Source organism: Somniosus microcephalus, chromosome 28 (assembly GCF_052327205.1).
Source record: "Somniosus microcephalus isolate GS21.2 chromosome 28, FLI_Smic_1.0, whole genome shotgun sequence".
In the NCBI taxonomy this organism is placed as follows: Eukaryota; Metazoa; Chordata; class Chondrichthyes; order Squaliformes; family Somniosidae; genus Somniosus; species Somniosus microcephalus.
This window is the reverse complement of record NC_141014.1, coordinates 22,354,597-22,372,333: the sequence shown is the minus strand read 5'-3', so window position 1 is coordinate 22,372,333 and position 17,737 is coordinate 22,354,597. Positions and strand designations below refer to the sequence as shown.

At 47.1% G+C, this 17,737-nt stretch overlaps 1 protein-coding gene across 1 annotated transcript in view; it reads left to right on the top strand.

The window, feature by feature from the left end:
* Positions 1–17,384, top strand: part of LOC147099438 (glutamate receptor ionotropic, NMDA 2B-like) — a 763,081-nt gene extending 745,697 nt beyond the window's left edge. Inside the window, exons 11-12 of the mRNA XM_085969586.1 lie at positions 6,022–6,260; positions 15,569–17,384. Coding sequence (XP_085825712.1) covers positions 6,022–6,260; positions 15,569–17,368 — 2,039 coding nt within the window. The 3' untranslated portion in view covers positions 17,369–17,384. The remainder of the gene's footprint in view (positions 1–6,021; positions 6,261–15,568) is intronic.
* Positions 17,385–17,737: the final 353 nt, after the last annotated feature.

The window sequence follows — 17,737 nt, the reverse complement described above, 5'->3', positions numbered from 1 at the left end:
ATCACTGTGTGATATCGGCAATGAATGAGTTACCACTGTGTAATATCAGCAATGAATGAGTTACCACTGTGTGATATCAGCAATGAATGAGTTACCACTGTGTAATATCAGCAATGAATGAGTTACCACTGTGTGATATCAGCAATGAATGAGTTATCACTGTGTGATATCAGCAATGAATGAGTTACCACTGTGTGATATCAGTAGTGAATGAGTTACCACTGTGTGATATCAGCAATGAATGAGTTACCACTGTGTGATATCAGCAATGAATGAGTTACCACTGTGTGATGTCAGCAATGAATGACTTACCACTGTGTGATATCAGCAATGAATGAGTTACCACTGTGTGATATCAGCAATGAATGAGTTGCCACTGTGTGATATCAGCAATGAATGAGTTATCACTGTGTGATATCAGCAATGAATGAGTTGCCACTGTGTGATATCAGCAATGAATGAGTTACCACTGTGTGATATCAGCAATGAATGAGTTACCACTGTGTGATATCAGCAATGAATGAGTTACCACTGTGTGATATCAGCAATGATGAGTTACCACTGTGTGATATCAGCAATGAATGAGTTACCACTGTGTGATATCAGCAATGAATGAGTTATCACTGTGTGATATCAGCAATGAATGAGTTGCCACTGTGTGATATCATCAATGAATGAGTTACCACTGTGTGATATCAGCAATGAATGAGTTACCACTGTGTGATATCAGCAATGAATGAGTTATCACTGTGTGATATCAGCAATGAATGAGTTGCCACTGTGTGATATCAGCAATGAATGAGTTACCACTGTGTGATATCAGCAATGAATGAGTTACCACTGTGTGATATCAGCAATGAATGAGTTACCACTGTGTGATATCAGCAATGATGAGTTATCACTGTGTGATATCAGCAATGAATGAGTTACCACTGTGTGATATCAGCAATGAATGAGTTACCACTGTGTGATATCAGCAATGAATGAGTTATCACTGTGTAATATCAGCAATGAATGAGTTACCACTGTGTGATATCAGCAATGAATGAGTTACCACTGTGTGATTTCAGCAATGAATGAGTTATCACTGTGTGATATCAGCAATGAATGAGTTACCACTGTGTGATATCAGTAGTGAATGAGTTATCACTGTGTGATATCAGCAATGAATGAGTTACCACTGTGTGATATCAGTAGTGAATGAGTTACCACTGTGTGATATCAGTAGTGAATGAGTTATCACTGTGTGATATCAGCAATGAATGAGTTACCACTGTGTGATATCAGTAGTGAATGAGTTATCACTGTGTGATATCAGCAATGAATGAGTTACCACTGTGTGATATCAGTAGTGAATGAGTTATCACTGTGTGATATCAGCAATGAATGAGTTACCACTGTGTGATATCAGCAATGAATGAGTTACCGCTGTGTGATATCAGCAATGAATGAGTTACCACTGTGTAATATCAGCAATGAATGAGTTACCACTGTGTGATATCAGTCGTGAATGAGTTATCACTGTGTGATATCAGCAATGAATGAGTTACCACTGTGTGATATCAGCAATGAATGAGTTACCACTGTGTGATATCAGCAATGAATGAGTTACCACTGTGTGATATCAGCAATGAATGAGTTACCACTGTGTGATATCAGCAATGAATGAGTTACCACTGTGTGATATCAGTAGTGAATGTGTTAACGTGGTTGGGCGAAATTCCTCTGTCCGTTTTTTAAAGTTCTGCTTGCTGGGACAGAAGTGAGATCTTCAAACGTGGGAGGCAGCACAGAGAAGATCCACGAGATTGATCTCCAGTGTCGGGGGTGCAAGTTATGAGGGTAAGACTGGAAACTTAGGCTTTTCAGCCCGTCTGTGAGACGATCTTCTAGAGGTGGATAGAATAGTTAATTGAATAGGCAAGGCAAATCCAAACTATTGCTTTAATTTAAATGGTGAGAATAGCCCTGTGGCTCTGGGTAGAGAGCTGGGGAGTGGGACTAATTGGATAGCTGTACCCAAGAGCCAGCACAGGCACGATGGGCCGAACGGCCTCCTTCTGTGCCATACCCTTCTATGATTCTCTAATAAAACAAGTGAACAGAGATTCAAACTAGTAAAAGGTCATTTTAGCTCTGATACTTGGACGTTCTTTACACACTGAGCAATCAAGATATGGAATGGACTCCCAGATAGAGTAATGGAGGGAAAAACCCGAGACTCAGTGAATTAAAACTCAGATGAAATGGGGGCGAGTGTAGAATCGTTCGGGGTGGATGACTTAAGATGCAGCAAATGTCCTTCCTCATAGGAACGCAAGTAGGCCGTTCAGCCCCTCGAGCCTGTTCCTCATCCATAATTCCCTCGTGATCTCTTGAAGGAACCTACATGCTCATCAGCATTATCACACCACACGACTTCAACCCACAAGAAATGTTACATTTAGTCCCATTTGTGGTTAACTATTTGATTTTTAAACAGGAGCCTGGGGCCACTTGGATGGTGTAGCGGGTTAGACACTGGCCTTCAACCGTCTGGGTCCAGGGTTATAAACCAGCCAAAGACTGGTGGGAAAGAAGTCTCCTCTGCCTGCTGGCTGTGAGGGACCTGGGTGAGATGAATTGGGCAGTCACACCAGTTCCAAGTGGCGACCAAATTGGCATCCTCCCTCACAAGGTGGCTGACTTGGACAACTGGTGGCTCAGCTGATGGACCCTCTTCTGAGGGTGATGCCAAGGCTTGTGGCTGGTTCAGAGTTAGAGGCACCTAAATGGGTTATAACTGACCCAAGAGTGTCTGATACCGACACCAAGCAACCAAAGTGTAACCATCCCTGGCATTAACATCCCTCATCTTGACAAGCAGGTAAAAAAGAGTTTTTAAGGAAAGGCACAGATGGAGGAATCTATAAGCTTATCTCTGTCTTCTGAATGACAGAGCGGGACATACAGGCTGAGGGTGGAAGGGATCTTAATAAATTGGGTGCTGTAAACTAGTGACTAATATGCAGGTGCGACCTGTACACTAGATTTTATAGTAATTTGCAACTGAATTTGAGGAGTTCTCTGAATTCAGAGCAGGATGAATTATCAGCGGTGCATTTATTTTGGATGTTGGAGTGTGAAATAGGCACTAATTTCAGGCAGATGTCAGTTTGCATCTGCAGATTAAGTAGGACTGTGGGTGGACTGAATATCCCCAATGGATGCAGTGCGCCCTCTATAGGAGGGATGGAGTATTAAAGGGACAACGTTGAAGACAACCTGCCCTGGTATCTCCTGCCCCCTGCAGACTGTTTTCAAGGTCCTAGTTTACGAAGCCCCTGCCCTATCCTCCCCCTGCAGCCCTACGCCACCACTCCCAGCCCTCCACTCTTCCAGTATGCCTCCCACCTTCCTCTGAAGCACCGTAGGCTGCAGAGACTCCAGCCATCAGGCCCTGCGCTCGTTTCTGGGTGTGTCTGGCCACCTTGGTCTATCTCTCCCTTTTAAACCTACCTCTTTGGTCACCTCCCCCTAGCTCTTCCCTCTACCCTTGCCCCGGTCCACTGTCCCCACCCCGACCGCCTTGTGCCAACTTGGCTCCGTTGGTAGCACTCTCGCCTCTGAGTCAGAAGGTTGTGTGTTAAAGCCTCAACCCAGCACATAATCTAGGCTGACACTTCAGTGCTGCACCGAGGGAGTGCGGCATTGTCAGAGGTGCCGTCTTTCGCACACACGCACCCGTGCACATGCTCACATGAGCGCATACATGGCCACACGCACGAGGGCGCACATGCAAATGCACATGCATGCGCACACACGTGCACGCTTACACGCACACACAAGCGCACACATACATTGGCAAACGCATAAGGCTAGCAATAACTGTTGACGACATTAGCCAATTAATGTTTGATGCATTCACATTACGTTCCTTTCTCTGCCTGCATGGAGGAGCTATTAACATATCATCGATCTCCTGTGTCTTTGCCGACGGAGAATCAAGACCGTGTTGCTCTCAGGCAAAGTGGAGTTCAAGGGCATGGGATAATTGGATGCGGGTCTTATTTCAGTCCTCAATTTAAAGCCACACATTCTGCCCTTATTTTTAAATAATACTTTAATTTAATATAATTAGCTACAGTTAAATAGCAAAACGTATGGCAATTCGAGAAGCAAAGAAGTCGAGCTGGTTGAAGAACGCCATATAGGATGAGGAGCTGGGAGACAACTCAGCGCCACCACTGGCAGGAGGGTGTAGTTACAGCGTGACGAGTTTACATACACAGTTTCCATTATAAATGTGGACGTGGGAATTTATAAAGGCAAAAGTTGACACAAAAGTGTGAAAAAAATTAGATAAGAGGTTTTTCGACAGGAAGTGGACAGATTTTTAGTACATTATAGATGGGTTAGCGCTGGATTAAAATGGTGGACAAAGGGAGCCCTCGAATTTCTAGTTTTCTTCTTCCTGTCTTCAAGGGGCTGCAGACATCACTCTATTCTGCCAGCTACTTAAAAAGGAGAAATTTTCAGGGCTGTGGGGGAAAGAGCAGGGGAAGCAGGACTAATTCGAGAGCTCTTTCAAAGAGCCGGCACAGGCACGATAGGCCGAATGGTTGTATGATCCTCTGATTCCACTCCTGATCGCTTTTCAATGTTTTCCATTTTCTCTCCTTTTCCGTGGGTGTGCCTTTCACTGCCTTAGCTAGTCACCAATGTTCCCTCTAAGCTGCGCGGCTCTGCAGCTCCCGTGCAGCTGGCTCGCCTTAAAGGGGCCGCGCACCCAAAAAAAAATTAACGGGATCATTGCTAGTTCTTTGCTTCTCTAATTTCTTTAATGCTTCTTTCCATCGCCGCTATCTATTGTAACTCTTTTCAGGAGCTTTCAAGATCCTCTGCCGATACAACAACAACTTGTATTTATATAGCACCTTTAACGTAGTAAAATGTCCCAAGGCGCTTCACAGGAGTATTTTAAGACAAAAAATTTGGCACCAAGCCACATTTGGAGAAATTAGGGCAGGTGACCAAAACTTGGTCGAAGAGGTAGGTTTTAAGGAGCGACTTAAAGGAGGAAAGTGAGGTAGCGAGGCGGAGAGGTGTAGGGAGGGAATTCCAGAGCTTAGGGCCCAGGCAACAGAAGGCACGGCCGCTAATGGTTGAGCGATTATAATCAGGGATGCTCAAGAGGGCAGAATTAGAGGAGCGCAGATATCCTGGGGGATTGTGGGGCTGCAGGAGATGACAGAGATAGGGAGGGGCGAGGCCATGGAGGTTTGAAAACAAGGATGAGAATTTTGAAATTGAGGCGTCGCTTAACCGGAAGTCAATGTAGGTCAGCGAGCACAGGGGTGATGGGGGAACGGGATTTGGTGCGAGTTAGGACACCGCAAGTTTACGTAGGGTAGAATGTGGGAGGCCAGCCAGGAGTGTGTTGGAATAGTCAAGTCTAGAGATAACAAAGGCATGGATGAGGGTTTCAGCAGCGGATGAGCTGATGCAAGGGGTGGAGATGGGCGATGTTATGGAGGTGGAAACAGGCGGCCTTAGTTATGCTGCGGATATGTGGTCGGAAGCTCATTTCAGGGTCAAATATGACACCAAGGTTGCGCACACTTTGCTCTGCCTCAGACAGATGTTAGGGAGAGGAATGGAGTCAATGGTGAGGGAACGGAGTTTGTAGAAGGGTTTCGACCCGAGACGTTGACTCTGTTTCTCTCTCCACGGATGTTGCCTGGCCTGCTGAGTTTTTCCAGCGTTTTCTGTTGTTATTTTGGATTTCCAGCATCCGCAGTATTTTGCTATCATTTCTCCGAGAGTTCTTTTCCCCCCTTGCCCTCCGCTTTGTTCTGATTTTATTAAATTGCTTGTTTGTCTGTTTTCTTGTCTGATGAAGATCCTCCGTTCTCTCCACAGATGCAGACTGACCTGCTGTGTGTTTCCAGCATTTCCTGTTGGTGTTGATAAATCTCTCGCCCTGATCTGCGATTCTAGACGACCTCTGACTGGATTTTTTTTTCTGTCCTCCCCTTCCAGGAGACATGGAGGAGCTGGAAGCTCTCTGGCTGACCGGCATCTGCCACAACGAGAAAAACGAGGTGATGAGCAGCCAGCTGGATGTTGATAACATGGCGGGTGTGTTCTACATGTTGGGCGCTGCGATGACACTGAGTCTCCTCACCTTTATCTGCGAACACCTCTTCTACTGGCAGCTGAGGCATTGCTTCATCGGCACCTGCACCGGCAAGCCAGGCTTCATGTTTTCAGTTAGCAGGGTAAGGCCATGTCTCTCCGTCTCTGCCTGCTTGCATCTGTTGTAGTCACAACTTGGTATTGGAGGGTTTGAAGACCGCCATGTGGGCTGATGCTGCTCGTTAATGACACCCAGTGGGAAGAATGAGGATCCTAGTAATTCAAACGCTTGGGCCTTGAGTTTAGCAGCCTTGAGTTTGAATCCCTGATTGGATAACTCATCGCAGCTCACTGGCGCTGATTGGGTGATTCATCCCAGCTCACTGGTGCTGATTGGGTGATTCATCCCAGCTCACTGGCGCTGATTGGGTGATTCACCCCAGCTCACTGGCGCTGATTGGGTGATTCATCCCAGCTCACTGGCGCTGATTGGGTGATTTACCGCAGCTCACTGGCGCTGATTGGGTGATTTACCGCAGCTCACTGGCGCTGATTGGATAACTCATCGCAGCTCGCTGGCGCTGATTGGGTGCAGCTCACTGGCGCTGATTGGGTGATTCACCCCAGCTCACTGCAGCTGATTGGGTGATTCACCCCAGCTGACTGGCGCTGATTGGGTGATTCACCACTACTCAATAGCGCTGATTGGGTGATTCACCGCAGCTCACTGGCGCTGATTGGGTGAGTCACCCCAGCTTGCTAACGCTGATTGGGTGAGTCACCCCAGCTCACTGGCACTGATTGGGTGAGTCACCCCAGCTCACTCGTGCTGATTGGGTGATTCACCCCAGCTCACTGGCATTGATTGGGTGAGTCACCCCAGCTCACTGCAGCTGATTGGGTGATTCACCCCAGCTGACTGGCGCTGATTGGGTGATTCACCGCTACTCAATAGCGCTGATTGGGTGATTCACCGCAGCTCACTGCAGCTGATTGGGTGAGTCACCCCAGCTTGCTAACGCTGATTGGGTGATTCACCCCAGCTCACTGGCGCTGATTGGGTGAGTCACCCCAGCTTGCTGGCGCTGATTGGGTGAGTCACCCCAGCTCACTAGCACTGATTGGGTGAGTCACCCCAGCTCACTCGTGCTGATTGGGTGATTCACCCCAGCTCACTGGCATTGATTGGGTGAGTCACCCCAGCTCGCTGGCGCTGATTGGGTGAGTCACCCCAGCTCACTGGCGCTGATTGAGTGATTCACCCCAGCTCACTGGCATTGATTGGGTGAGTCACCCCAGCTCGCTGGCGCTGATTGAGTGATTCACCCCAGCTCGCTCGCACTGATTGGGTGATTCACCCCAGCTCGCTCGCACTGATTGGGTGAGTCACCCCAGCTCGCTGGCGCTGATTGGGTGATTCACCCATATGGATAGGATCGGGATCGGGATCTGGCTCAGCTGTGATTTCCAGCCCCCCCTCCCACCCCCCGCATCCTCCGGGGAAAAACAGATAACTGAGATGCCCATAGGATTTGACCTGCTTTTATTTCCCAGTTTTCTCAGCCTTTCATTTTAATGTAGGACATCTCGAAGGTAGGTTTCTAAATCTGATTACACTCGACACCCTGCCAGCAATCGGAGATTCAGCCTGCGCTCTGTGCAATAGAAAGCATTGAATTTGTCTCCCTCTGGTGGCCCAGTGTTGAAACACGCCGACCAGTCTCTGACTGGGGCAGGTCAGGAAGGCCAGAGTTTGATTTTTGGTCTGTGCTGAGGCAGTTGATCTCTGCCGGGCTACAAATGGCCGCGACGACCCGAGCAGGAGCCCATTTTCCACAGATTAACTGGTCATTATCTCACTGTTGCTTGTGCGACCTTACGATGCACAAAATTGTCTGAGGCTCCAATGCAGACCCCTGGGGAACACCACGTGACACATCCCACCAAGCAGAGAGCGTTCCGTTTATGCCTACTCTCTGTCTCCTACCTCCCAACCAATCTCCTGGGTTTCTATCGCACCCTATTATGTCTTCAGAATGTCCACATTGAACATAAAAACATAAGAATTAGGAGCAGGAGTAGGCCATTTGGCACTTCGAGCCTGCTCCGCCATTCAGTAAGATCATGGCTGATCTTCTACCTCAACTCCACTTTCCTGCACTATCCCCATATCCCTTGATCCCCTTAATATTCAAAAATCTATCGATCTCTGTCTTAAATATACTCAACGACTGAGCATCCACAGCCCTCTGGGGTAGAGAATTCCAAAGATTCACCACCCGCTGAGTGAAGAAATTTCTCATCTCATTCCTAAATGGCCGACCCCTTATTCTGAGACTGTGACCCCTGGTTCTAGATTCCCCAGCCAGGGGAAACATTCTCCCTGCAACTACCCTGTCAAGTCCTGTAAGAATCTTGTACGTCTCAATGAAATCACCTCTCATTCTTCTAAACGCTAAAGACTATAGGCCTAGTCTACTCAATCTATACTCATAGGACAATCCCCCCATCCCAGGAACCAGTCTGGTGAACCTTCGTTGCACTTCCTCAATGCAAGTATATCCTTCCAGGTGTGGTTTCACCAGGGCCCTATATAATTGCAGTAAGATGTCTTTACTCTTATACTCAAATCCTCTTATAATAAATGTAAGAAATCACACAACACCAGGTTATAGTCCAACAGCTTTATTTGAAATCACAAGCTTTCGGAGCGCTGCTCCTTCGTCAGGTGAAGTGGAGAGATGCATAAAAACACAGCTTATATAGTCAGAGGATAATGTCAGATGTTTACAGGTAATCTTTCTAACTGCCATTTATCACACCTCGGCAGAGAGATAATCACAGCAATCTCCACACCATGGCTCTTATAATAAAGGCCAACATACCATTTGCTTTCCTAATTGCTTGCTGTACCTGCATGTTAACTTTCAGTGATTTGTGTACAAGGACACCCAGGTTCCTCTGAACACCAACATTTCCCAATCACTCACCATTTAAAAAATACTCTGCTTTTCTATTTTTCCTACCAAAGTGGATAACTTCACATTTCTACACATTATATTCCATTTGCCATGTTCTTGCCCACTCATTTAGTTTGTCTATATCCCCTTGAAGCCTCTTTGCTTCCTCCTCACAACTTTTTCCCACCCAGCTTTGTATCATCCGCAAACTTGGATATATTACATTTGGTTCCCTCCTCCAAATCATTGATGTAGATTGTAAATAGCTGAGGCCCAAGCACTGATCCTTGCGGTACCCTACTAGTTGCAGCCTGCCAACCCGAAAATGACCCGCTTATTCCTACTCTCTGTTTTCTGTCCGTTAACCAATCCTCAATCCATGTTAGTATATTACCCCCAATCCCATGAGCCCTAATTTTGTTTACTAACTTCTTGTGTGGCACCTTATCGAATGCCTTCTGAAAATCTAAATACACTGGTTCCCCCTTATCTATTCTACTAGTTACAACCTCAAAAAACTCTAACAGGTTCATCGAACATGATTTCCCTTTCATAAATTTGTTCATCCCAGTTTGGCATAAAAATAAAACAAAAAAGGTGACTCAAGACTCAACCATGGCTAACAAGGGAAATTAGGGATAGCATAAGATCCAAGGAGAGGACGTATAAATTGGCCAAAAAAAAGCAGTAATCCAGAGGATAGGGAGCAGTTTAGGATTCAACAAAGGAGGACAAAGGGATTAATTAAGAAAGGGAAAATAGAATATGAGAGTAAGCTTGCAGAGAACACAAAAACTGACTGTAAAAGCTTTTATAGATATGTGAAGAGAAAAAGATTGGTGAAGTCAAGCATAGGCCCCTTGCAGTCAGAATCAGGGGAATTTATAATGGGGAACAAAGAAATGGCTGATCCAATTAAATACATATTTTGGTTCTGCCTTCACAAAGGAGGACACAAATAACCTCCCGGAAATGTCGGGGAACATAGGGTCTGATGAAAGGGAGGAACTGAAAGAAATTATTATTTGTAGGGAAATGGTGTTAGGGAAATTGACGGCATTGAAGGCCGATAAATCCCCAGGGCCTGATAAGCTACATCCTAGGGTACTTAAGGAAGTGGCCCTAGAAATAGTAGATGCATTGCTGATCATCTTCCAACATTCGATGAAATCTGGAACAGTACCCATGGATTGGAGGGTAGCTAATGTTACCCCACTATTCAAAAAAGGTGGTAGAGAGAAAACGGTGAATTACAGACCGGTAAGCCTGACATCGGTAGTGGGGAAAATGCTAGATTCCATTATAAAAGATGTAATAGCAGAGCACTTGGAAAACAGTGACAGGATCGGACAAAGTCAACATGGATTTACAAAAGGTAAATAGTGCTTGACTAATCTACTGGAATTTTTTGAGGATGTAACTAGTAAAAGAGATAAGGGAGAACCAGTGGATGTGGTGTATTTGGACTTTCAGAAGGCTTTTGATAAGGTCCCACATAAGAGATTAGCATGTAAAGTTAAGGCACATGGGATTGGGGGCAAGGTATTGACTTGGATAGAGAACTGGTTGGCAGATAGAAAGCAAAGAGTTGGAATAAACAGGTCTTTTTCCGAGTGGCAGGCAATGACTAGTGGGGTACCACAGGGATCGGTCCTTGGACCCCAGCTATTCACAATATATATTAATGATCTAGACAAGGGAACTAGGTGTAATAACTCCAAATTTGTAGACGACACAAAGCTGGGCGGGCGTGTGTGCTGTGAAGAGGATGCCGAGAAACTACAGGATGATTTGAACAGGTTGGGTGATTGGGCAGAAGCATGGCAGATGCAATATAACGTGGATAAATGTGAGGTTATCCACTTTGGTGTCAAAAACAGGAAGGCAGATTATTATCTGAATGGCAATAGATTGGGAGAAAGGGAAGTGCAACGAGACCTGGGTGTCCTTGTACACCAGTCGCTGAAGGTAAGCATGCAGGTGCAGCAGGCGGTTAAGAAGGCTAATGGTATGTTGGCCTTCATAGCGAGAGGGTTTGAGTACAAGAACAAGGATGTCTTGCTGCAGTTGTACAGGGCCTTGGTGAGACCACATCTTGAGTATTGTGTGCAGTTTTGGTCGCCTTATCTGAGGAAGGATATTCTTCCCATGGAAGGAGTTCAACGAAGATTCACCAGGCTAATACCTGGGATGGCAGGAATGACGTATGAGGAGAGATTGGGTCGCTTGGGCTTGTACTCACTGGAGTTTAGAAGAATGAGAGGGGATCTCATTGAAACTTATAAAATTCTGGCAGGACTGGACAGACTAGATGCAGGGAGGATGTTCCCGATGGTCAGGGAATCCAGAACCAGGGGTCACAGTCTAAGGATAAGGGGTAGGCCTTTTAGGACAGAAATAAGGAGGAATTTCTTCACCCAGAGAGTGGTGAACCTGTGGAATTCTCTACCACAGAAGGCAGTAGAGGCCAATTCATTAAATATATTCAAGAAGGAGTTGGATATATTTCTTAAGGCTAAAGGGATCAAAGGGTATAGGGAGAAAGCAGGGACCGGGTACTGAACTTGAACGATCAGCCATGATCGCATTGAATGGCGGAGCAGGCTAGAGGGGCCGAATGGCCTACTCCTGCTCCTATTTTCTATGTTTCTAAATCAGTGTTGACTCTGCCCAATCCTATTATTATTTTCTAAATGCCCTGTTACCGCGTCCTTAATAATAGATTCTAGCATTTTCCCTACTACTGATTAGGCTAACTGACCTGTAGTTCCCCGTTTTCTCCCTCCCTCCTTTCTTAAATAGTGGGGTTACATTTGCTACCTTCCAATCTGCGGGAACTGTTCTCGAATCTGTGGAATTTTGGAAAATGACAACCACTGCATCCACTATCTCTATAGCCACCTCTTTCAAAACCCTAGGATGTAGGCCATCAGGTCCAGGGGTTTTATTGGCTTTCAGTCCCATTAATTTCTCCAGTACTATTTTTTACTAATACTAGTTTCTTTCAGTTCCTCATTCTCGCTAGACCCTTGGTTCTCCACTATTTCCAGGAAGTTTTATGTGTTTTCTTCCGTGAAGACAGTGTTTGTTTAATTTCTCTGCCATTTCCTTATTCCCCATTATAATTTCTCCTGTCTCAGCCTGTAAGGGACCTACATTTACTCTCGCTTATCTTTTCCTTTTTACATACCTATAGAAGCTTTTACAATCTGTTTTTAGGTCTCTCGCTAGTTTACTCTCATATTCTATTTTCCCTTTCTTTATCAATTTCTTGGTCCTCCTTTGCTGAATTCTAAAATCCTCCCAATCCTCAGGCTTTCTACTCTTTTTGGTAACATTATAAGCCTCTTCCTTTGATCTAATATTATCTTTAACTTCTCTTGTTAGCCACGGTTGGACCACTTTTCCTGTGGGGTTTTTGTGCCTTAAAGGAATGTATATTTGTTGTAAATTATGTATTTATTCTTTAAATGCTAGTCATTGCTTCTCTACTGTCATACCTTTTAATGTAGTTTCTCAATCTACCTTAGCCAACTCACCCCTCATACCTAAACGTAGTTTGCTTTGTTTAGATTTAAGACCCTACTTTCGGATTTAACTAAATCACTTCCAAGCTCAATATAAAATTCTATCATATTATGGTCACTCTTCCCTAAAGGCCCCTTTATTACAAGGTTATTAATTAACCCTTTCTCGTTGCACAATACTAGATCTAAAGTAGCCTGTTCCCTAGTTGGTTCCTCAACATACTGATCTAGAGAACTATCTTGCATACATTCAATGAATTCGTTCTCCACAATATTACTGCAAATTTGGTTTGCCAAGTCTATATGAGATTAAAGTCCCCCATGATTACTGTATTACCCTTATTACATGTACCTCTAATTTCCTGATTTATACTCTGCCCTACATTACAACTACTGTTTGGGGGCCTATAAACAACTCCCACCAATGTTTTCTGCCCCTTGCTGTTTCTTAGCTCCACCCAAACTGAATCTACTTTTTGATTTTTGGAGCTAAGATCCTTTCTCTCTACTGTCTTTATCCCATCCTTTATTATCAGGGCTACCCCTGCTAATTTTCCATTTTGCCTATCTCTTCTAAAAGTTAAGTATCCTGGAATATTTAGTTCCCAACCTTGGCCACATTGCAACCACGTCTCCATAATGGCTATTAGATCAAACCTATTCATTTCTATCTGCACTACTAATTCATCTATTTTGTTGCGAATGCTTCACGCATTCAGATATAGTGCCTTTAGCTTTGACTTATTTCTATTTTTCCCTCATGTCACCTTAGTCACTGGTGCCTTATTACCTTTGTTACTCTCTCTGTCTCTTCCTGACCCACTCTGCTTATTTTTACCCAAACTCTACTCTGCTCTAGGACTCATTCTTTGAAGTGTCCTAACTGTTGTCATATAGATAGATATGTTGTCCAATTTGTGCACAGTAAGATCCCACAAACAGCAAGTGAGATGAATGACCAGTTAATCTGTTGCTGGTGATGTTGGTTGAAGGATAAATATTGGCCAGGACACCGGGGTGAATTCCCCTGCTCTTTTTCGATTAGTGCCGCGGGATCCTTTACATCAACCTGAGAGGGCAGATGGGGCCTCAGTTTAACGTCTCATCCAAAAGACGACACCTCCGACAGTGAAGCACTCCCCCAGTACTGCGCTGGAGTGTCAGGCTGAATTATGTGTTCAAGTTCTTTGGAGTGGGACTTGAACCCATGACCTTCTGACTCAGAGGCGAGAGCACCAAGGACTGAGCCAAACGGACACTGTGGGCTCTGCTTTGTGTACTAAGTTACAATGATCTCGATGCACAGTAAAATTTACCCCCACCCCCCACCGCCGCTTACCCCCACCGCCCCCCGCCCCGCCGCCCCCCGCCCCGCCACCCACCCCCACCCGCCGCACCCCCGCCCCCCACCCCCGCCCCCCCCCCCCCCGCCGCCGCACCCCCCCGCCCACCCACCCCCCCACCGCCCCCCGCCCCGCCGCCCCCCGCCCCGCCACCCACCCCCACCCGCCGCACCCCCGCCCCCCACCCCCGCCCCCCCCCCCCCGCCGCCGCACCCCCCCGCCCACCCACCCCCCCCCCCGCCCCCGCCATTAGGGCTCGATTCTGCTGATATTTGGAAGCAGGATTTTCATTCAAGTGTGCTTTCTTGGTATCAGAACCCATTTGAAAGTATCTGTATCTGTGCAATTCATGCCACGGACTTTAAATCTGCAGCGTGACACAAGGACTGAATTCATGGATCTGAGTATTGAGTATTGTGTGCAATTTTGGTCGCCTTATCTGAGGAAGGATGTTCTTGCCATGGAGGGAGTGCAGCGAAGATTCACCAGGCTGATACCTGGGATGGCAGGAATGACATATGAGGAGAGATTGGGTCGATTGGGCTTATACTCGCTGGAGTTCAGAAGAATGAGAGGGGATCTCATTGAAACTTATAAAATTCTAACAGGACTAGACAGACTTGATGCAGGAAGGATGTTCCCGATGGCCGGGGAGTCCAGAACCAGGCGTCACAGTCTAAGGATAAGGGGTAAGCCATTTAGGACAGAGATGAGGAGGAATTTCTTTACCCAAAGAGTGGTGAACCTGTGGAATTCTCTACCACAGAAGGCAGTTGAGGCCAATTCATTAAATATATTCAAGAAGGAGTTAGATATATTTCTTAAGGCTAAAGGGATGTTTCTATGTTTCTGACAACAGACCAAATCAGTTCTGGCAGACAATGCGCGACCACCTCAGGCTGGTAGTCTGAAACCCCTCCAGCTGTCCACTGGCTCCTGTACAACTATAACCGTGTGTGACGCATGCTTTAAACTGTTCCCAGCGTGCCGAGCTCCACTCTGCCTGAGCAGAAGGTGACACGGTGTCAGCAGTATAACTCTGCGCTGGTTCCTCATGCAGCAGGTACCAGTGTCAAAGGAAAGACTGAACAGACTAGGGTCTCTTTTCTCTAAAAGAGAGAAGGCCGAGGGGTGACTTAATTGAGGTCTTTAAAATTCTGAATGGGTTCGATAGGGTAGACGTAGAGAAGATGTTTCCACTTGTGGGGAATCCAAAACTAGAGATCATAAATGTAAGATGGTCACTAATAAATCCAATAGTGAATTCTGAAGGAACTACTTCACCCAGAGAGTGGTGAGAATGTGGAACTCGCTACCACAGGGAGTGGTTGAGGCAAATAGTATAGATGCCTTTAAGGGGAAGCTAGATAAGCACATGAGAGAGAAAGGAATAGAAGGATATGGTGATGGGGTGAGATGAAGTAGAGTGGGAGGAGGCTCATGTGGAGCAGAAACACTGGGATAGAACAATGGCTTGTTTCTGTGCTGTCAATTCTATGTAATTCTATGTAATTGGTACCTGCAATATAATAATTATGCTAAGGGCCATTTCAGTAACATTTCTTTGAACGCTAGTGTTCTGCACCACTGACCTATTGTTCCTTTTTGTGCTCTATTTCAGGGTATATATAGTTGCATTCATGGTGTTGCCATAGAGGATAAGCAGTCTTGCATGGAGTCCCCCACCGCCACTGTAAACGACACCCATTCCAATATCATGCGGCTGCTGAGGACAGCCAAAAGCATGGCCAACCTCACCGGGGTCAACGGCACGCACTTCGGCTCACCCCAGAGCGCGCTGGACTTCATCGGGCATGACCCGTCGGTCTTCGACGTCTCGGAGCACAGGCGGAGCTTCGCTCATTCCGACTGCAAGTCCTACCAGCCCGACGACAACATGTTCAGCGATTACATCAGCGAGGTGGAGAGGACGTTTGGGAACCTCCATGCCAAGGATAACAACAGCATTTACCAAGATCATTACCATCATCACCGCCCGCACAGTATCGCCAGCACCAGCTCCTTGGACATCCCGTACGAGTGTGACAATGCGATGTTTGGTACCCAAGGCAGGCCACTGTCAAGGAAGCCCTTTGAGATTGGTTTGCCCCTGAAACATGCACAAGGCCACCTCAGTGACAGCTACGAGAACCACAAATACTTGTTCAAAAACGACCGCTATGCCCACGATGACCTGATTCGGTCTGACGTTTCTGACATATCGACCCACACGGTCACCTACGGCAACATAGGCAACACCAAGCGCCGCAAGCAGTACAAGGATAGCCTTAAGAAGAGGCCCGCCTCGGCCAAGTCACGGAAAGAGTTTGACGAAATCGAGCTCGCCTACAGGCGGAAAGCGCACACCTCGGACCGGAAGACGCGCTTCTTCAACAAGGATAAGCTCCGGGACTTTTACCATGAGCAGTTCCGCTGCAAGGAAAACCCGGCCCATTGGGAGCACGTGGACCTGACGGATCTCTACAAGAGCCACGACGACGACTTTACGAAGCACGATCCCTCCGTCACCCGCCTGAGCAGGCCGCACCACGTGCACGCGGGCGAGTTCGGGCTGGGCGAGCACAAGGGCAACCTGCACGCCTCCGCCGTGAGCCTGTGGGACAAGAATGTGGGCATAGCAGAGTGGAGTGAGCACCAGCCCGAAAACTACTGCCGCAACTGCCCCTCCAAGCTCCACAACTACGGCGGGCCCAACGCCAACAGGGCCGCCTGCCTTTGGTGCGAGGCCTGCAAGAAAACAGCCACCCTGTATGACATCAGTGAGGACAACTCGCTGCAAGACGTGGACCAGCCGCTTCCCTCAGGAGCCGGCGTCTCCAAGTACCACCAGAGCCCGACCGACTCCACCAAGCTGCAGCGGCGTAACCGCAGCAAGCTGCGCCGGCAGCACTCCTACGACACGTTTGTGGAGATGCAGAAAGAAGACAGCGTGGCGATCGCCCCGCGGAGCGTGAGCCTGAAGGAGAAGGACCGCTTCCTCGAGGGCAGCCCCTACGCGCACATGTTTGAAACGCCGGCCGAGCCGACCTTTGTCAGCAAGCCCCCCGCCCCGGAGCACCACAACCTCAGCCGCTACACCTTGAGTAAATCCCTCTACCCCGACCGGGTCACCCAGAATCCCTTCATCCCCACCTTTGGCGATGACCAGTGCTTGCTTCACGGCAGCAAGTCGCACTTCTTCAAGCATCCGCCCGGCTCCAAAGCACGCCTCGACTTCCGCCCTACGGCCAAGTCAGCCACGTCCGTGCTCAACGCCATGCCAGCGAGGTTTCCGAAGGAAATGAGCACAGGAAGCCAGCTGACGGCGTGTGTGGCAAATAACAAGACTCCCAGGGCTTTCAACGGGTCCAGCAATGGGCACGTATACGAGAAACTGTCCAGCATCGAGTCGGATGTCTGAGGGTGGAGTTGCTCCTGGTTTGGGGGCTGTTTAGGAGGTCCTGGTATGGACGACATACTGGAGATCCAGATGGACCCGCTCTTTTCTATTTTTTATGTTTTTGATCTTCATGCAAAACACCATGGTACATTGTTTTTCAAATGCATTATTACAGGAGGGAATTGGATTTCATGATGAACGTTAAGTCTGGTCCAATACAATATGGCAACATTCTAACTGCATGTCATTCGTATCGAGTTACATCGGGCGATGCCTCTTTGTGTAGGGGGTGATGATTAATATAGTAACTATGAATATCAGTGCCAGTACTGTACAGTTAAAACCTGAATTAACCCATTCACTACTGAAGACCCCATTTGGCTTCATTCT